This window comes from Emys orbicularis, chromosome 5 (genome assembly GCF_028017835.1).
Source record: "Emys orbicularis isolate rEmyOrb1 chromosome 5, rEmyOrb1.hap1, whole genome shotgun sequence".
NCBI lineage: Eukaryota > Metazoa > Chordata > Testudines > Emydidae > Emys > Emys orbicularis.
In genome coordinates, this window is record NC_088687.1 from 142,592,992 (window position 1) to 142,614,541 (window position 21,550).

General features: G+C 45.8%; 1 protein-coding gene across 1 annotated transcript in view; it reads right to left on the reverse strand.

Moving 5' to 3' along the window:
• The window catches only part of DYSF (dysferlin), a 266,283-nt gene that overhangs the window by 54,339 nt on the left and 190,394 nt on the right, over positions 1-21,550 (reverse strand). Inside the window, exons 40-42 of the mRNA XM_065404742.1 lie at positions 17,821-17,883; positions 3,722-3,820; positions 1,715-1,843 (exon numbers count right to left, since the gene is read on the reverse strand). Of these exons, the coding sequence (XP_065260814.1) occupies positions 1,715-1,843; positions 3,722-3,820; positions 17,821-17,883 (291 nt within the window). The remainder of the gene's footprint in view (positions 1-1,714; positions 1,844-3,721; positions 3,821-17,820; positions 17,884-21,550) is intronic.

Below are 21,550 nucleotides of genomic sequence, written 5' to 3' on the forward strand. Positions count from 1 at the left end.
CATTTTTCTGTGTGAGTTCATTCAAGAGCGCAGCGATTGTCTGGTTTCACCCACATGGTGGTCATTGGGGCATTTAATGCACTGGATGAGGTACAGCATGTGTAGGATGCAGGGATCTTGAAAGGTGTGTTGTGGGGGGTGTTGATCATTGTAGCAGTGAAGATATGTCTGCAGGTTTTACATCTGTTGTTCTAGCAGGGTCTGGTGCCACTCTGAGTTGGCTGTCAGGTACCACCCCACACTGGAACCCAGACAGGGTATCATCAAACAACTACAACCCATACTTGATGGGGACCCCACCCTGAAAGAAATCTTTCCTGAACCCCCTCTTCTGGCCTTCAAACCACCACCCCAACCTCTGCAAGCTCATCAGCAGAAGCTCCCCACAGACTAGGACACACCAACTCAAAGCAGCACCAAACCTTGCTAGAACAAGATACAAAACCTGCCGCCATATCTCCCCTGCTACAGTGATCAACACCAACGATTCATTACTTTGCTGGACACAAAAACCCATGGACTGAACAGAAACACTGGATTTCTGGCTTATTACAACAACCTGTAACCCACTAACCCCGCTCTTTTTGTCCTATGACTGCAGAGGTGCTAATGGGCCATTCTACTTTGAATGGTCCCTTACAATATGTGCTCACTACTTATGCTAAACAATCTGTTCCACCTTGCCTTTAGCTGTGAGGCTAGGAATACTTTTCCCAGACCTGAAGAAAAGTTCTGTGTGGCTCCAAAGCTTGTCTCTCACCACCAGAAGTTGGTCCAATAAAAGATATTACACCTCACCCGCCTTGTCTCTCTAATATTCTGGGACCGACACAGCTACAACTACACTGCATACAACAGTGCCATCTGTCTTGGACGGTTTAGACACAAGAAATCCTGCATCTTGGCAGAGGGTTCGACTAGATGACCCTTGCGGTCCTGTCTAGCCCTATGATTCTATGACATACAATGTTGATAGATTGTGTTTTAACAATTATAAAGCTTTAACTTTTTTAATCACTTGTCATTAAATAATTATCTGACACCCTCGTCGTCTGGCCCTCCATACTTCCCTGCAACTGTGAAACTTTAAATTGATGAAAATAAAAATAAATGCTTCCAACCCATAATTTCACGCAACTGTGAACATTTCAGTAAATAAAAATAGGGGGAAAAAACCCAAAACAAGCATTGATATTCGCTGCCGAAATTTTAAGAAAATACAAATCCAATTCTGCCGAGCCCCTCTCCATTGTAATCACAGGGTGTCATTGCAACTTGATCAATCATAGCCCGCCTAGCTTTGAACTAGCGAGCTCAGACACATGTGCAGGGAAGCCACTGAGCAAACCCACCTGGAACTCTGGGTAATTATTCTCGGGGTTAGCCCTTGCTAAACGAGCTGCCACGGCCTCACTGCTCTGCGACCTACACTAGCTAAATTAGAGCTAGCTGGGGTAGGTCTACACGAGCTGAAATCACACCCTGTGTTTGCAGTGTAGACACACCCATCGCATCCAGCGTGTTAAGCACCAACTCTTGTCTGCTCTGCCCTCTGCAACGTTCCTAACTTCTGTCAGGCCTGGGTTCCAACAGATCCTTCCATGGTTTATAACAAAGAAATATTCATGGGCAGGCACTAGAAGGATTAGCTGCTAGTTTCCAATTGACTACTGCTAGGGAAAGTGACTCTGGGTATAAAGAGCGTCCAGCGGACCTTGAATTCCCCCACCACCGAGGGATCTTCGCTAGCGTCCTGCGTTCTGCCGCGGTAGAGCTTGAAGGTGTGGCAGAAGTCGGAGAGCCTCTCAAATTCCTCCATATTCTCCAGCTCTGTCTCGTAGACCTAAGGAGGAAAACCCCTCTGAGTAAAAGGATGAATTTCACCCATAAAGCACAGGGTGCACACCATCTGCAGAATACCATAGATGCCTCTGTATCTCCTTACTCCCAGAGCCCTAGAGATCGGGGTGGAGAAGGCCTTTCAGATCACTATGGTAACAACAACCTTTCACCGACCCTTTAGACATTGTCTGTGGACCCCCAGGGGTCACCAGACCACAGATTGAAGACCACCGACCTAGACCGTCCCTTGAGGCCAACGTGGGATTGTCACTCTCCAAGCACTTTGAGGTTTTAAATGACTCAGGGTATGCCCTCACTGCAATTAGAGATCCGCGGCTGGCCCAGGTCAGCTGACTCAGGCTCGTGGGGCTGTCCAATTGAGGTGAAGACATTTGGGCTTGGGCTGCAGCCCAGGCTCTGGGACCCTCCCCCCTAGCATGAGCCTAGAGCCGGGGATCCAGCCTGAGCCTAGAGCCGGGGATCCAGCCTGAGCCTGAATGTTTACACAACAATGAAACAGCCCCTTAGCCCGAGCCCCGTGAGCCTAAGTCAGCTGGCACAGGCCAGCTGTGGGTTATGAATTCCAGTGTAGACCTATCAAGCAACAGGGCTCCCGCTGCTTCCCCATGGAGGGTCTTCCACGGCCCAAGGGATTGCACTGTTCCTGGCAGCCAGGCGATGATTTCCCTGTTTTACATTCAACGGGGGTTGTTATGCTACACTCGTCACTGTGGGATTGAGGACTTAATTCATCCCTCTTGTACCAGCCTTAACAATTCTTCTCCTTGAAGTACACGCTCTCCTAGGCAAGTCATTTGTTCGGTTATAAACCAGACAATCCTCTTTTTGGGTGGTTAGTGCCCAGCCCAGTGCTGAAACAAAACCAGACATGGTTTTGTCCAGTATCAGATGGGGTATGTTAGTTTGAAAGCATGCCACTGCGCCCCCACTGGTATGACCTTGCAGATGCCGTGCATGTGAGATCACGCTGGCAGGGGCAGGCCCATGCCATTCCCGGTGGTACAAGAATGACCAATATTTGGAGAATGAATGAGTGGCCACCCCACACTCTTGTAGACTGGTAGCTCCCCGACACACCCAGCCCATAAGCCTTGATGCTGCGAATAGCTACTTGTGCATACAGCTGGTCAAAAAATTTCCAGCTGTTGAAACTGTTTTTCAACAGAAAATTGGGTTTTCAACCAAACAAAATTTTTCTGAACAATGTTTGTTTTCTGGAGGAAATCTGAATTTTTCACCAAAAAAAAGGGAACACCCCTAAAAAGAAATACTTCAGTTAAGGAAGGGTGCCTTGGTGCCTCATGAGACTTGCAGTTGAATTGTCTCATGTTCCCCTTCTCTTCTATGGTCTGGGCTCCCCAGCCAGACTACATCTCCCATGACCAAGGACTCCCATGATGCACTGCCACCCTTCTCCAAGAGGGGAGACTGTGCATTATGGGAGATGCAGTCTGACCACAGAGACGGGTCTATAGAGGCGAATGGGAGCATGAGGCACTGAAACTACAGCTTCCATGAGGCACCCCGGCAGCATTTCTGAATTGAAATATTTTGGTTGTCGGCCAAAATGTTCAGTACTCTAATTTTGTCCAAAAAAAGTTTTGGTTTTTTTGGGGAGGGCTCCACAACCACCTCCACTCATGTGCTTAACTTTACACATGGGAGTCATGCCGCTGATGTCCCAAGGACCCAACCCAGCTCCCATTGAAATCAACAGCAAAACTCCCACTGATTTCAGAATCAGGTCTGGAAAAAACACCCCTCGACTGGCGCTCCCCTTTTAAAATAAATCTCATTCCATAGACAATCAGTGTCAGCCAGCTGCTACAAGGCCTCAGCCACAAGGAGATGAGGTTACCTTCAGTGTGTCAAAGCCCTTCTCTAAGTAGCCGCCGCATTTCTCTCTCTCCCCCGTCGAAGCGTAGAACTTGCTCCACCAGTCGATGAACTCTTCCTCCTGGAGGAGGGGGGGGGAAATAAAGTATCTCCCTTGGGAAATCACCCGGCGAAAACCGCGCCATTTAACGTAATCACTATGATTAATATTCACCCCTGTGCAGAGAGCCAGCACAAAACTCATATACCCAGTGGGTGTTACACATCCCCCTGTGGGCTGAGCCACAGAACAGCGAGCCTGTGGCCTTGTCTACACTACACAGGCTCTTCTGATGCAGCTCGACCAGGATAGCTACACCAGCAGAGCCCCCTAGTGAGGACACAGCGTGCGCCAACAGAGGGAGTTTTCCTGTCGGCATAGAAACACCACCTCCCCAAATGACTTTAGCTATTCCAAAAAAACTCTTCTGTCAGCACCGCTGTGTCTACACCTTGCCACCGTAGCTATGTTGGTGAGACGGTGTGGTTTTTACACACACCCAACCAGCAAAACTGTAGTGTGGACTTGATATGTTAAACATGTTACAGGGGGAGGGATAGCTCAGTGATTTGAGCATTAGCCTGCTAAACCCAGGATTATGAGTTCAGTCCTTGAGGGGGCCATTTAGGGAAGTGGGGTAAAAATCTGTCTGGGGATTGGTCCTGCTTTGAGCAAGGGGTTGGACTAGATGGCCTCCTGAGGTCCCTTCCAACCTTAAGATTCTATGAAGATCTGGCTCTTTAGCCCAAGCTGTATAGAGTCTTTCTTTTAGCTCTGAAGGTCCCTGGTTGCTGGTACAATCCCCAGTGTGGTAGCCAAGACAGAGGTTGTCAGACAACACTTAAGCATTCAGGATTCGAAGTGGTGCCTAGACCTCTCTGCACAGAGGTGAATCTCACCCCAGGAGTGGGTCAAAGATGTTCTGGAGACGAAGCCATCAGAATTTGTTTCCAGATGGCAGCTTTTTGCCGACCTTGGTGGCCCTCCGCTGGGGCTCTCCATGTGAAAGGAAGGACAGGTTATAATAACAGCCCCCAGACTAACAGGGCCATGTGTCTCAGAATGCTGAGGATATGTGCTGGGATATCTGATAAATAAAACCTACCCCCCAACTCTAAGCTTAGGTTGCAAACTTTCTGGGGCCGGAATTGCCCTTTTGTTCTGTTTGTAAAGCGCATAACGCAAGGGGGCCAAGGTCCATGCCTTGGTCTCCTATACATTACCATAGTACTAACTATATCCCTTAAAACAAACCCTGATCCCAAGAAATTCCACCACTCTCTAGAAGAACGTAACAACTATGCAGATCTATACAATAAACAGAAATCACCAATCCCATAAGCTTAAGACTTTTAAAAGTGAATGGCAGGAGACTCAAGGCCGGTAAGGAGATTTCACCTCATCTGTTATGTAAACTGGGAGAGATAATGGGCTTTCAGGACTGCGGATATTATTCCAAGGAGAAAGCCGGCTGTTGGGTTCTGAAAATATATATTATTTTATTATAAGTGCACAATTTTGAAATTTATGCAAGCAAAGATGAAGGGGCTTTGACTGTGATTCATGAAACATTCCTGAAAACTAATGATGTCTTATTTTAGAAGTCCACAAAATTCCATCACACTGACCTAATGGAGGAATCATAGTAGAGGTTTATTGGATTTCGATTTTAAGCCAACAGTGCAGGCTTGAAATTGCTGTCTTGAATAGACATTGTTTTTAATAGCAATATTACATAAATTAGCTCTGAGGCCTCGGCTGCCTTCTTTTTTTCAAATCTTGCCTTTCATCACTCCCCTTGTTTTATTGTTTAAAAATCGACATCCTAACCACCATGGCTTTATTCTGACATTCCACAGGTACCAAGTTACAAAGAAAGCACTTAAACTAATCTGACGACTTACCCATGGTATCTTCTGCAGCCCCAAGACAAAGCATTGGGTTAGATAGTTTTGCTGATTTCTACTGATGTTACAAAAAGAAGAAGAAGAAGAAGAAGAAGAAGAAAAGCCAGAAGAAGCAGCTGGAATGTTAATAGCGAAGGACATTAATCGTTTTGCCTGCAAATGGAAAAGCCAGTTAAAGCAAAGGACCCAATATGCAAGTGACTGGATAAGGGGATTTGATTTAATCATCAGGCAACAGCCAAAAGCACTTTAAGTGTCTTATCTGGGAAGCCGGGCTGTGTACTGATCAGAGGGCAGAACTGGGAGTCTGGGTTTCTATTTCCAGCTCGGCTACTGACTCAGCGGAGGTGGAATCCATCTCCTGGGCAGAGATCCAGCACCGGGCCAAGGAGCCACTGGAGTCGCACTTAACCCGACAGCAGACATAAGTGGGACATTTACCATGTGCTGGGCCTCTGTCCTTGGGTACATGGCCATGGGCAAGTCACTTGGGCTGAGACTTTTCACAGCTGGGTACCTCAAGCCAGGCACCGTGATCCATAGACAGACACCGCAGTAAGGCCCTGATTCTGATGGGAGCTTTGCCACTGACACCAGCAAGCACCAGACCAAGCCCTAAGTGGCCTAATTTTTCAGACATGCTGAGCAGTCACGTCTCCCATGGCTGTCGGGGGAATTCACCGCTCTGTGCCTCCATTTTGGCCCCCCGATCTGTAAAATGGGGATAATCTTTACCTACCTCACAGCGGTGCTCGGGGAAATTGGTTAATGTCTAGAAAGCGCTGAGATCCCTGCATAAGAGGCACTAAAGAAGAGCAACGCATTAATCTAGTTAGCTCAATCTATTTAGTTTAACAAAGAGAAGGTCATGGGGTGACTTGATCCCAGTCTATAAATACCTACCTGGGGAACAGATATTTAATAATGGGCTCTTCAATCTAGCGGGCAAAGGTCTAACACGATCCGATGGCTGGAAGTTGAAGCTGGACAAATTCAGACTGGACATTTTTCACAGTGAGTGTAATTAACCACTGGAACAATTTACCGAAGGTGGTGGTGGATTCTCCATCCCTGGCAACTTTTAAATCAAAAGATCTGCTCTAGTTCAAATAGGAATTAATACCGGGAAATCCCCTGGCCTGTGATATGCAGGAGGTCAGATTCGATTTTCACAGCAGTCCCCCCTTCTCACTTTACAATCTAACAATCCGTTTTATTTTACCAAGCGACGTATGGGAAGGGAATACTGTGGTAAGGCAAAATGAAGGGTTATGTTTAAGAGAAATTAATTCACATTCTAAGAAAGTCTAATAAATAACAGTGTTTTACAAACACATGGCACTTAGCACCAGAGGATCTCTACGCCTTTTTGAGACTAAGGCCTTGATTCAGCAAAGCACTTAAGCATGTGCTTAATTTTAATCACAGTATTGAGGTCTATGGGATTTAAGTCTATACTTAAATGCCTTCCTGGATCAGGGCTCAAATTCAGACCTGTGGAAAGGGCCAGCCCAAGGCATACGTGCCCTTAAATGCTACTTAAGCCCTCAAAATAAGACTTAAAGGGGACTTAAAAGAGCACATAGTCTCTGTGCAGGCCCTCACATAGGGGTGAGTTTCACTCTACAGATGTGAATGAGCAGAACCTCACAACCTCCTCTGAAATAGATCAGTATCATTATTAGAGCTGGTTGGATGGCTTTTTGATAGACAAGCTAAGGGACTTGCCCAGAACCATACAGGGAGTCAGCAGCAGTGCCGGCAATACAACCCAGTTCCCTGCTCTAACCATTAGACCCCACTCCTCCCTGTATGAGTACACTTAATTACGGTGCTAATAAGTAAACAGTATCGTTAAAGAGACAAAAATCAGTTCTTTGCTTTCCGACCTACCAAGGCCTAACATCAGGTGGATGTGTTTCCCGTTATGGGGGATGGCAGGTGTGAGACCTAACGCTAGATGGGAACACAGATTGTGTTACAGCTCAGTAGGGCAGGCCAGGACTTGTTGTGGCTTGCTTTTAAATGAATCATCCACGCAGGCAATTCTTTAACTACTCTGTGTAAAGTCCCCCCCACGCACCCAAAAAGCTCCCATTCACTGTTAAAAGCAGCATCACACACAGCCCTCACCCTCCAGCATCATGCAGCAGGTTACCCCTGTGCAGAGAAAAATGTCAGGGCAGGAGGTTACAGCCATTGCTGGGACAGGGCATGATGTCAATAGAGTTACACCAGCGATGAATCTGGCCCATGGACCAGACCCCTGATCCCAGACAATTCCCACAGTTCCCATCGGAGCAGCGAAGGGGCAGCCAGAAGACGGGCAGCAGCCTGTCACCTGTTCCCATCGGTTTCCCTTCTGGCCGATCATGCACCGCACACAAGTGTATTGGGGCCTGTAACAGGGTGGCTGGCATCTGCTCCCTCCAGGTGTCTATGGAAGGGAAGTGTCCCTTTTTATAGCCCTGCCCCCTTATCCCAGAATTCCTTGCTGTCCCAACCTCCATTCTAGGCTGCAGTCATTATAGGCCTATGATGGACCTGGGCTTGTCCTTAAAGGGCCAGCCCTCTGTTACAGGGTCATTCCACCCGTTCTCATATCACCTTGGTGGATCCTTTAGGAAAATGAAGCAATGCGAGTGCTGTACATGCAGCAGCACACACCAGCAGCATGGACGTGAGGGTGCAGAATTAAAGAGAAGGAAAATCCTGTTCATCCGTCTTCAGGCAGTGAAAAAAGTGTGGCGGGAGGGTCGGAGTTGTGATGTTACACTCCATATTCTTTATGGAAATATGCTTATGATATGGATATGACATTACTGAAATGTACTTTATGCCCCATGGCTCATGTAAGGTACCATTGGAAAGGTTATGGTTTACCAAATGTGATTATCCCATTTGTATGCCTGAATCATTTCTGTATCTGAGGTTAGGAATATTGACCATGTATCTGTATTTCAAATGTGCTACTTTGGGTGTCACCCCCAACTAGCCCTTCAGATACAACAATGAAAAAGCCAGACAGGGCTGATGGCCCATTAGGAAGAAACATCATGACTGTGAAGATACTCATCTCTCTCCTTCCTGAGAGTCCTCCTGGGACTAGCTGTGACACTACTAGGTCAGGTGGTCCTGCCACCTGGTACAAAACACTATCTTGGACTTCTAGTAAGTTTCCACTCACAGGAGGGGGAGGTCAAAGTTTGGGAAACAAAAGGCTTCCCGCCATATGTAAATTCTATTTAAGGCTGGGAGGGAAGGCATTCCAGACTCTCCTCCATGGCCTACCCAAGAAGAAGGACTGCTGAAAGAACCTGGTGGGACAAAAGAGACTAACCTGAAGGGAAAGGCGGGGGTGAGTCCAGCCTGAGACAGGGGTTCAGTCTGTAAGAAGAAATAACTAGAACTCTGAGCTACAGAAACTCTGCATCCGGCCTAATTCAACATTGAGGGTGAGAAATTACATTTTGTAACCTGTTTCTTTAGTGAATCATGCTTAGTTTGCGTGTTTTGTTTTATTTGCTCAGCAATCTGCTTTGTTCTGTTTGCTACCCCTTTAGTCACTTAAAATCTGCCTTTTATAGTTAATAACATTTGTTTAGTTTATTATTACACCTAGTTTCTGTAATTTCTAACTGGGGGGTGGGACAAGAAGTTGTGCATATCTTCCTCCACCTTGAGGGAGGGGGCGAATTTATGAGTTTGCACTGTGCAGATTTTTCTATACAGCGCAACACAATATCCCTTTGGGTCTGCACTCCAAGGGAGGTGGGCACCGGAGTGCTGGGGCAAGTCCCTTAAGCTGAGGCTTCCCAGAGCTGATCTCAGTGTCTGCGTCATTCTGCAGTGGGGTGTGGCCCTGCCTGCGTGTGTGCTAGAGGAGGCTTAAGAGCCTGGCTCAGCAAGACAGGGCAAAGGGGGCCCAAGCTGGCAGAACAGGCAGGCTCAGTGGTATCTCAGCACATCAAGTGGCATCTTGAAGGGGTGCAACCCGTCACAGGAGTCTCCTTTGACCAGCCCCCAAATTATTTAAGGCTAGAGCTGTGAAATGATCATCTCCGGGAATTTCAGGCAGCATTTCTTCTTCCCCACTGTGTCATTAGTTCTCCACCTTGAATTTTTTGCTTTCTTGCCCAAATTGGGACAAAATGGATATTTGTTTGGATCTAAATAAGGCAAACATTTGGAAATAGATGAGAGAAAGAACATAAGAACAGCCATAAGAGCGGCTAGACTGGGTCAGACCAAAGATCCATCTAGCCCAGTGTCCTGTCTTCCGACAGTGGCCAATGCCAAGTGCCCCAGAGGGAATGAACAGAACAGGTAATCATCAAGTGATCCATTCCCTGTCGCCCATTCCCAGCTTCTGGCAAACAGAGGCTAGGGACACCATCCCTGCCCATCCTGGCTAATATCCATTGATGGATCTATCCTCCAGGAACTTACCTAGTTCCTTTTTTGAACACTGTTATAGTCTTGGCCTTAGCAACATCCTCTGGCAAAGAGTTCCACAGGTTGACCGTGTGTTATGTGGAAGAAATACTTCCTTTTGTTTATTTTAAACCTGCTGCCTATTAAACTTCCTTTTGTTTGTTTTAACAGCTTCTCTCCAGAAGTCAGCTAGGCCAGGGGCCCCGTGTTTACAATGTGCACGGGGGTCAATATTGTCCTGTTCTGCCCCCCACATTAGGGTTGCTTTGGGCTGCACATGTGTGCTTACAACCAGAAAAGTGGGAGGGGAAACCAAAGGCGAGAGCGGGAAAGTGGCTTATCTGAGGACACACACCACGAAAGTGATAGAGCCAGAAACCGAGCTGTGCCTGCTCTGTTGAACCACACAGCTTTGATGGAGTTTGTGAAGAGAAGCATAAAGCACCCAGGCTCACACATGGCACTGACCGCTTACATGTCATAATACGTCCCCTAAGGAACTGGACTGCAGTCGCCTGCTCTACAAACCGACCCAGAGCGTTGGAGCCTCCACAGCGTTTCCCTCCAGATTCCATTATTCTCTAGCACCGCTCCGCGTCCTCTGCCAAAGTGGCACAATGGACCGGGATGTGCACGATGCTCGAGGGAGCGACCACAGGAATGCTGAGAGGGAGGGATGGACTTTGTTTCAGAGCGGGATATCAGCTATCAGTTTCAGCTGCAGATATTTGATCCCGACAGCTCGTCCAGCTAATAGTAACAGGATAAGCCGTAAAATATGTGCTCTGATTTGGAAGTAGCAAACACAGCAAATAACCAATTATTCCAAATAGTTTACAGATTTCAACTCTTCTTTTTTTTTGGCCCATGTTCCCCTCGCTAGCTTGTCATTGGATGAGTTATTTGTATTTGTTACAACTAACGACACAGCTAGCCAACAAAATAAAAAGCCTTGTAACGATTTGGAGAAATAGCGTGGGATCGCTCCTTCTGCTCCAAATTATCGTGATTATTTTACATTACAGTAGCGCTTAGCTGCCCCAACCAAGTTCAGCATCAGCATTGCGGTAGGCGCACAGTGAGAGAAAGATCGGGCCCCAAACACCTAACAATCTAAACAGACCAAGGTGGGCAGAAAGGAAGCACTGTCAGGCACATTCTACAGGGCGGGACGCAAGGCACAGAGAGACTATGGGTGTGACTCCCGGTTCGCATAGACGTACACATGATAGCGCCTGAAAATAGCAGGGTGGACACAGCGGCACGAGCCCATCGGAGACTCTAGGCACATATTTGGTCGCCTAGCCTGAGCCACTACAGTCACACTGCTATTTTTAGGCACTAGCATATATAGATCTCATGGGAATCACGCTGCACAGCTGCGGTATAGATGTTCCCTGAGATCAAACAGGCAGTGTGTGAAAGAGGCAGGATCCGAACTCAGATCTCCTGAATCCCAATCCAGTGCCTTATCCACAAAACCACCCTTCCTCTCAATCTGACCCGCTCTGGATACATGTTCTTTACAGCTCACCTCTATATAAATCCATGTTATGCCTACATCTTGAATATTACGTGCAGATCTGGTCGCCCCATCTCAAAAAAGATATATTGGAATTGGAAAACGTTCAGAAAAGGGCAACAAAAATAATTAGGGGCATGGAATGGCTTCCATATGAGGAGAGATTAATAAGACTGGGACTTTTCAGCTTGGGAAAAAAGACCATTAAGGGGGGATATGACTGAGGTCTATAAAATCATGTCTGGTGTGGAGAAAGTAAATAAGGAAGTGCTATTTACTCCTTCTTGTAACACAAGATCTAGGGGTCACTCAATGAAATTAATAGGCAGCAGGTTTAAAACAAACAAAAGGAAGTATTTTTTCACACAGCACACAGTCAACCTGTGGAACTCTTTGCCAGAGGATATTGTGAAGGCCAAGACTATAACTGGGTTCAAAAAAGAACTAGATAAATTCATGGAGGATAGGTCCATCAATGGCTATTAGCCAGGCTGGGCAGGGATGGTGTCCCTAGCCTCTGTTTGCCAGAAGCTGGGAATGGGCGACAGGGGGTGGATCACTTGATTCCCTGTTCTGTTCGTTCCCTCTGGGGCACCTGGCATTGGCCACTGTTGGAAGACAGGATACTGGGCTAGATGGACCTTTGGTCTGACCCAGCCTAGCCACTCTTATGTTCCTAAGTGTTTTCTTGAAGGCCCATTGGGCCTCATTTTTAACTCACCTACACCAGTGCAAACTGGGATAACTCCACTGACGTCAATAGAGTATACCGGTGCCAAAATGGAGAATGGAGAACCAGGCCCATTCAAGAAAACAAACAAATGCTCTTCTCTCTGGGTCCAATCCTGCAAGGTGCATGGGGGAGAATTTAAGGCACAAATGGAAACTGGAGACTTTCCGTGAGAATCGGGTACCTAGCTATCTTTTGTGCCTTTGAAATCCTTCCCCTCAGCACCCCCACTGAAATCAGCGAGAGGGAACGGGGCTCAGGATTGTCAGCACTGAAAGGAAAGTGTTGTACAGTGTATTAGGAGTGTGCGTCTGTGAATTCAGAGCCAACAGACATTTCCAATGGGATTAGCAGCCCCTGACATTTTACACTAGATGACAATTCATAGATTGTATGGCCAAAAGGAACCACTATGATCATCTGGTCTGACCTCCTGCATAGCACAGCCCAGAGAATGTCACCGAGTGATTCCTGCACCCAGCCCATCACTTCTGTTTGTATCTTCCTTAGTGGGGGAAATTCACCGCTGTGCAGCACAGATGAGCACATGGACTCTCTATCACTCAAGTCCTATTCTAGGGGTTAAGTGGGGCACAGGCTCCCAGCACAGCTGGTGTGAGGACTCATAAAGAGCAAGCACTGAGATGAACAGTGGTCAAAAGCTACTGGATTGTAAAATTTGCTACTTTCTCTGCTAGTTAGTTGCAAAAATGATCCAGTAAGGGAACAGGTGCAGTAGCACAATAACTAGCCAAACAGCACAAGTTGCAAGAGTTTAAGATCTTTGGGGCAGAAACTGTGTCTACCAACAAGGTGTGTACAGTCCCTTGTACAACGATGTCTCAGTCAAGGTTGGGGTGTTTCTGGGCACTGTTGCAATACTAATAATAATTGAACATAATAATAAGTACGTGAATAGCTGCAATGAACACTTACAGATGTCAGAGTATTCAATGGTAAAAATTACATATAGCTGCAAACAACAAATAAATCTGAGAATTTCACCAGGCAAATGTTGAAATATTGGAGTTTCCTGAGGGATGGGGATTATCATTATGGAGGTGCTAGTTGCAACTCCATAGTGAAGGTTGAATCCCTGCTTTATGTATGACAAACACAGAATATCCAGCCCCCAAACATCCAGCACTTATCTTGAAAACATAATTAATGTTCTGAGACATTACAAATAAATCTGTTAACTAGTTTAGCAAATACAATTTTAAAAGGGGTCCTTTAACACATTTTGCATCTCCCCTTTGTTCCAAATTATCTTAATAACTGAATAACACAGATTCTTCAAACTTTCCGTGTAGTTAAAATTCACTGGAATCTTATGTGTGCACACGCTATGCTTGAAGAAATTAAATTGTAATTAAGCTAAATTACTACTGATTGTTGTACATAACTGTTATGCTTTATACAGCCTACGGATAGGACCAAGTCCACAGCTCGTAGAACTCTTAAATGGACCCATTGAGACATCACTTTTCCTCTACAACTAATCTGCATGCAACTGTTCTATTGGCTGCAGTATATTAGGGGTAGGCAGGAGATAGGGACACAGCTGTCAAGTGTTCTGATTGGTAGATTACTTGGTCTAGCCCCATCACTGCATTTTAAATGTTCCATAGCCACATGCTAGCTTGGGCATCCGTACCGGAAAGGCGCCGCTGCAGGGAGAACAGAAGAACAATGTACCAAGGATCATGGTGGATTCTCCATCACTGACAATTTTTTCTTCCCAAAAGCTCTGCTCCAGGAATTATTTTGCGGCAGGTCTCTGGCCTGTGCTATACAGGAGGTCCAACTAGATGATCAGAATGGACTTGGGATCTATGAATCTGTTAACTCGAGGTAAAAACCCCATGTGGACATGCCCTAAGAGGTGGGTACACTAGTCTTAAACCTTGGATTGCCACTGGTGGCATATCCACAGCCTCCTGTCTCATCTTGTCTCACTGTCCTCCCGGGCCACATGGCCAAATCCAATCCCAGTGAGATCCGGTGGGACCCTGTGGACTTCAGAGGCATTGCACGTGTGGAATTTTTGGCCATAAAAGTTTTTCCAAATATTTAACCTAAATTTTTGCAGCTGCAGCCTCTACGCCCCATTCCTAAGCAACAAAAGGTCCTGTTTTCATGCAAAGATCCTTCGCAATAAAGAACAAGGAGACAAGGAGGGTCAAATGCATGGGGTGTCAGCGGTGCGGCTTTGAAAACAGAATGGGTTCCAAGCGTTTCCCCGAGAGGCGTCAGCAGGTCTTTAGATCGTGAGGTTTATTATATTTAATCACATTCTTGTAGGGTTCCAGCACAGGGCCCTGGAATCGGTTTATTGCAGCCTAATATTCTGTGGCTTTTGTTTTAAATTAATGACTTGCGGCTTTTTTTTTTTCTTTTCAAAATTTTACTTGAACTAAAACGAAAACATATTCACCTAAATCAAAGATGCTGACGAACGGGGGAGGGAAAAGGCTATTTATGGACCTTTGTTTCCATATTCTAAATCCCAGCAAAGCCACCCATTCTCCTTTCTGCATGGAGAAAGGAAACCACTTTGGGGGAAAGACACATTTTCTGGGCATAAAAAATATCTTGGGTTTTAAAGGTAACTGTGTTCATTCAACAGGACAGATGGGTCTGTCTAAAGGAGCTGTGAACACAATGGACATGGCACATTGTACCATATCTGTAGAGATGCCACTGCGGGGATTTTCCTTGCAAAAAGCTGCAGCAGCTACAAGAACCTACAGTGAAACAAATGTAACATACGCCATCAACTACCTGTTCAGTACAGCCTGCGGAAGCCCATCTCAGTCTCTTTTAGCAGTAGAATTTCAACCTAGCCTTATCAAATCCAAGGGGATTTATTGTGCCTAATCCCAGAGAAACACGAAGTTTAGATACAGACTCAGATTCTATTAGAGTTCTTTGAAGGGGTCAACAAACATGTGGACAAGGGGGATCCAGTGGACATAGTGTACTTAGATTTCCAGAAAGCCTTTGACAAGGTCCCTCACCAAAGGCTCTTAAGTAAAGTAAGTTGTCATGGGATAAAAGGGAAGGTCCTTTCATGGATTGAGAACTGGTTAAAAGACCGGGAACAAAGGGTAGGAATTAATGGTAAATTCTCAGAATGGAGAGGGGTAACTAGTGGTGTTCCCCAAGGGTCAGTCCTCGGACCAATCCTATTCAACTTATTTATAAATGCTCTGGAGAAAGGGGTAAACAGTGAGGTGGGAAAGTTTGCAGATGATACTAAACTGCTCAAGATAGTTAAGACCAAAGCAGACTGTGATGAACTTCAAAAAGATCTCACAAAACTAAGTGATTGGGCAACAAAATGGCAAATGAAATTTAATGTGGATAAATGTAAAGTAATGCACATTGGAAAAAATAACCCCAACTATACATACAATATGATGGGGGCTAATTTAGCTACAACAAGTCAGGAAAAAGATCTTGGAGTCATCGTGGATAGTTCTCTGAAGATGTCCGCGCAGTGTGCAGAGGTGGTCAAAAAAGCAAACAGGATGTTAGGGATCATTAAAAAGGGGATAGAGAATAAGACTGAGAATATATTATTGCCCTTATATAAATCGATGGTATGCCCACATCTCGAATACTGTGTACAGATGTGGTCTCCTCATCTAAAAAATGATATACTGGCACTAGAAAAGATTCAGAGAAGGGCAACTAAAATGATTAGGGGTTTGGAATGGGTCCCATATGAGGAGAGATTAAAGAGGCTAGAACTCTTCAGCTTGGAAAAGAGGAGACTAAGGGGGGATATGATAGAGGTATATAAAATCGTGAGTGATGTGGAGAAAGTGAATAAGCAAAAGTGGGTTGTAGCCCACGAAAGCTTATGCTCTAATAAATTTGTTAGTCTCTAAGGTGCCACAAGTACTCCTGTTATTTTTTTTAAAAGTTATTTACTTATTCCCATAATACAAGAACTAGGGGTCACCAAATGAAATTAATAGGCAGCAGGTTTAAAACAAATACAAGGAAGTTCTTCTTCACGCAGCGCACAGTCAACTTGTGGAACTCCTTACCTGAGGAGGTTATGAAGGCTAGGACTATAACAGCGTTTAAAAGAGAACTGGATAAATTCATGGTGGTTAAGTCCATTAATGGCTATTAGCCAGGATGGGTAAGGAATGGTGTCCCTAGCCTCTGTTTGTCAGAGGATGGAGATGGATGGCAGGAGAGAGATCACTTGATCATTGCCTGTTGGTCCACTCCCTCTGAGGCACCTGGCATTGGCCACTGCCGGTAGACAGGATACTGGGCTAGATGGACCTTTGGTCTGACCCAGTACGGCCATTCTTATGTTCTTATGTTCTTCAAAGGCTTTGGCTCTGGGATTGGGTTTGGCCTTTCTTTGTTGTATACGTGAACAAATATCGAATCAGGTGAGGGCAGTGTTGGTGGGGAGGAATTAATTGGATCTATTCCAATTAGGGAAATGGAAAGCAATGCAGCTAAATTCTGACTTCAGGGGCACATGGGCAGCTCCTGTTGACTTCAATAGAAGCAGAAATTGTCCTATAGTTTATGGGTCAAATTCAACCATGGTCTAAGCAGGTGGAATTTTGTCCTGACATAGAACCCACTGCAGGTCTACAAAGCTACACCTTGTGGCTATCGACACAGAGCAAGGGACACAATTTTATCACCCTGTCTGGCAACAAAAACTACCCAAACTTTTAATTTTGCAAAAAACTCAAGGTGGGAACAAGATACTCCACTTTGTTACAAATGGGCGAGAGGCGGAATGATTTTACACCAACCGTGGGTCCTCCCTCCATACAGCTCTAGCCTTCAGAGCACTCCTCTAGACCCGGGGGACCAAGATTGCCCTGAAAACCCATCTATAGGCTGCTGCCTTCAAAGTACTTAGGCTGAAAATCACTCCAGTGCAGAGGACCAGCGCCACTTGTCTCTACATGGCTTTTATCCCACTTAAGACCAATGTTGAGGGCTTAAATGATGCGTAGGTCTCATGCTAGTCCTCTGAACAGGGACAGGTTTCAGCCTGAATAAGTTTATAAACTCTTCCCACAGATGATGAGAAAACATACCACTTTGACAAATGAACTGGGTAAATAAGATCTAGAGCATCACAAACTGCCATGCGGGATCTGGATAATGGTCACCTAATCCCACATCTTGGACTCAAACCCATATCCTTTCTTCTTCACAAGGCTAACCCTCCAAAACATGCATAGCTGGGCACTTACAATCGGAATAGTAGGGAGGATACTTTCTGGTCTTCCTCCCTAACCCCACCTCGTTTTCTTTGACTTTAAGGGAAATGATTGACCAAAGACAAACATACCGACAAACCGTCACTTTTCTAGCAGGTCAGAGGAACCTTTTACCAAAAGCCCTGGTCCAATTTTTGGAGATTTAAAAAAAAATGATAGTCTTTATGAAAACCAGGCAACCCACTTAAGTAAGTTAGAAATGAAGCAATACATACATGGAGATCGGCCCGAGAAGCTGGCATGTTAATTAGAGCGGAGCTGGTCATGCCCTCTGCAAGCTACAAATTAAAATGACTGGTTAGCAACGGGGTTAGGGAAACACAGTTCAATGTACAATGACAAAAGCCAATTTTAGAACAAAATTAAGGAATCAAAACAATGCAAAAGCCTTCAGAATAATAGAGCCACATTCTCCCAAGACTGGACTCTGCCAGCGTGAGGGGAGGATATGGACCATGATCTGTAATCATTTCTGTAGCTTTTTTTAGGATAAGCTAAAATGTTCAGGAAAATCCAAATCTGAGAAAAACGGAAGGGTTTGTGGGGGTTGGGGTTGGCCAGTGTTAAGTGAATTTAGTGTTGGGGAAAAGAGACAGATTGACAGCCCTGGAGACTGAAAGTTTCCACCCATGGATCAGGGACAGCATAGCCAACTGCAGGCCAAGTGTCCCCAGGGTTGCCTTACCAATGTGCCTTCCTTGTCTTCACTAAGAAAATCAGAGCACGGCCCAGAGGAGCGTGATGAACACCGTGTCAAACACAACTTTGCTGTCAGCGTGAAGGGGGACTGGTCAGGTCTCCGGTCACCACCAGGGTTCCAGAGGCCTGGTCTGTTCTCCTGACCAGCTGACACAGGGCTCAGTTCCTGTCTATGCTGAGAGCTGACTCGTGGTTAACATCATGTTAGTTAACACAACCCCTTGAGCTTGTGCTCTAACATCACCTAAATTTCTAGCACAGATGAGGCCTGAGTGTGAGGGACAAGAGTTTGGACTCCAAGGCCCAGTAGCCTTGGCTTCTCTGCTGAGATTGGGGGCCAGTGGTAGTGGGGTTTTGTGTGACTGTCCATTGGAAACTGCACTGAGACTCATGCTACGTAGAGGCCATGAATGAGGCTGGAAAATGTTATAAATACTTTCTCACACATAAAGCAAGATGGCAGCTCACCCTGTCAACACACAGAACCGGGGGGCTGGAACAATTTTTATAGTGGGGGTGCTGAGAGCCATTGAACCAAATTGTAAATCCTGTATATGATGGAAACCACTTCAAGTCAGGAGGTGCGGCAGCCCCCCAGCACCCCTAGTTCCAGGATGTATGCACAGAACCTGAAATGCAATGAGCTACATTCACTGCTGAGGCCAATGGTGTCAGCAGGAATGAATCTGGCCCAATGTGTTTTCGCACAGGCGGTTAGGAAACTCACGAGCCAGATCTGTTCTAAACAAGCGCTGAACGGAGCTGTTTGTCCTTGGCCAACAAACAGCTGTCTGGCTGGTTGTTTAGATTGTCTCTTCACCACAGCTAATGCAGCAGCCTGAAACTGGACCAACATCTCAAAATTAGGAAATGTCTGAACTGCACATTTCTTTTGGGGGTGAGAAATGGTGGGACAAGCAATGGGAGGGGCTCATCAAGAGACAATGTATTGACGTGAACATCAAGCTGAACTTGACAAATTTCAACCCAGTTACGTATCGTTGCCAATGGCCCCTCACCGTCCATGGAGTGAAGCATCCAGGGTGCTATAAAGGGGGGCAGATTGTAATAATTGTGACACATTGGGGGAGGCTGATTCTAGAGCCAGACTCTAGAGTGGAATCCCACTATCTGGGCTCAAGCCACAAAGTTTGGATCCAAATCCAGGCTTCCAGAGCAGCTGGAGCTGTTCAGGGGTCGGGCACAAAGAGGGAGCCCATCCCCCGGTTCTCGACTGGAAAATCACCGATGCTGTGAGCAGGGACTCAGATTTGGGCTTTGACTTCAGCCCATCCCCCACGAGTACCCTGAAGGTTTATGGCAGATTAAACTCAGACTGAGAGCCTTGTGATCTGTTACCCATCAGCTCCACCAGGACAGCCAAGATTCTCCTTCCCACCTGGCTGGGCTGGTGGTCAGATCGCGTCTCAGCTGAAAAGCACCATGGGGCTCAGATTTCCAAACGGGCTCGGTGCCCACACCAGGGGGGCAGATTTCAGCTCCCATTGAGGGACCTAGGTGACTTTTAAAAGAGCCCACTGAGAACGAGAGCTGCTGGGGGCTGGAAATCTGGCTGCTCTACCAGGTGTCTAAACGGGCGCTGGGCTCTTCTGGAAAACCCGGCTGACAAATATGGGTGTTGAGTCCTCGTCAAAGTTCGGGCCCACGGGCATCCGGCAGAAGGGTTTAGTGTAACTGGGTGCCAAGGTGGCTTTCAGGAACCCTACAGGAGAGCCTGGGTGGAGCAGAGTACCCTTCTTGTGGGTCTCAGGCAGTGCAGTTCTTGCTCTACGATATTAACCACGACATTTCTAATGCATTATGTACACGGTAACAATGGGCACATTCTGCACACGTTTTTTTTAAACAAACTGATTGTCCCAACCCTGCTAGAGAGAAGGGTGCACCTCAGCTCGGCGACATCAGAGGCCGTTTTTTAAAACAAAGACAACAATGCGATCCTGTTCCCGAATTACATTAATCTGATGTGCAAGGAACCAAAACCAGACTTGGCAAGAAGGGGAGCAAACGGCTTAGAGACATGCCGAGGAATACACAATGCACTGAAGACGAGGAGAAAAATAACCCTTTCCCTCGCTTCAAACACAATCGGACAATCAGTACAGAGCAATGCTGGCGTCCACTCCCCTCCACACGTGTGTGCAAGCGTGAGGCAGACGGGGAGTCCATACATGGCTGGGTAAAGTTTCCATTTGCCAAAGACAAGACAGAAAAATGCCCAAAGCAGTTTGGGACCAACTACAGAGAGGTTGTCATTTTCTATTAAATTCTATAGGACTAGAATTGCTTCCATAGTCCTTTATTTGTTTCACACACATTAAATTCCACAGGACTTTTGCATAACAGGATCAATTTTCATGGGCTTTTTGGGGTGAGAAGTGGAAGGTTGGTTGGCCGACAGGAGATTTTTATTATTATTTTCTGAGAGTATGGCTGGGCTCCTGGATTTGGGGCGATTTCAGTGAAGTGTATTTTTTTATTTGATTTGATTTATTACCAGATCCATTCTTTTACAACAGAAACCCTTGTTTTACAACTTACCGTAAATAGAAATGAACCTAGTATATACACAAATACAAATGATAAATTGGCCTATGGGACTCCCTAAAGCTGAACTGATGAGACCTTTCATTATCTCATGTTTAGGTCCAACTTTCTGTTTTTCTTACATTTAGCTGCGTAACCTGTCCATGAGTTGTCCTATCAAAACTCTACACAATATTACGCTTTTCTCCTTTTTCCTCCTATTTTCTTTGTTTTAATATCTTAATTCTGAGTTTCACTATTGTTGAAGGGGGTTCTCTCTCCCACAGTATTCAAAGAATGTTCTCAAACTATCCGATTTGGTGACAGCGATTCCTCCAGCAAACTCCAAAAAGTTCCACCAGATTTCTCAGTACAGGAGTTAGCTTTTTTCTTTCTCCTTTGTAAAACTCTGACTTGATGAGTTAATTTTTCTAGTGCCAGAATTTCCCACACTTTTTGATACCAGTCAATAAATTTAGGGGAGTCACTCCTCTTCTACCATCTTGCTATGGCAGTTCTAGCAGCAACCAGGAGATGAGTGATCAATTCTTTAGGGCTTTTATAAGATGCAGAGTTTTTAGGACAATTTAACAAAAACACTAAGGGGTTATCTGACAGCTGATACCATTATCCTCCTGTATGGAGTCTCCAACAGCTCTCCGAAATGTCTTAATTTGGGGGCAGGCCTACCATATATGC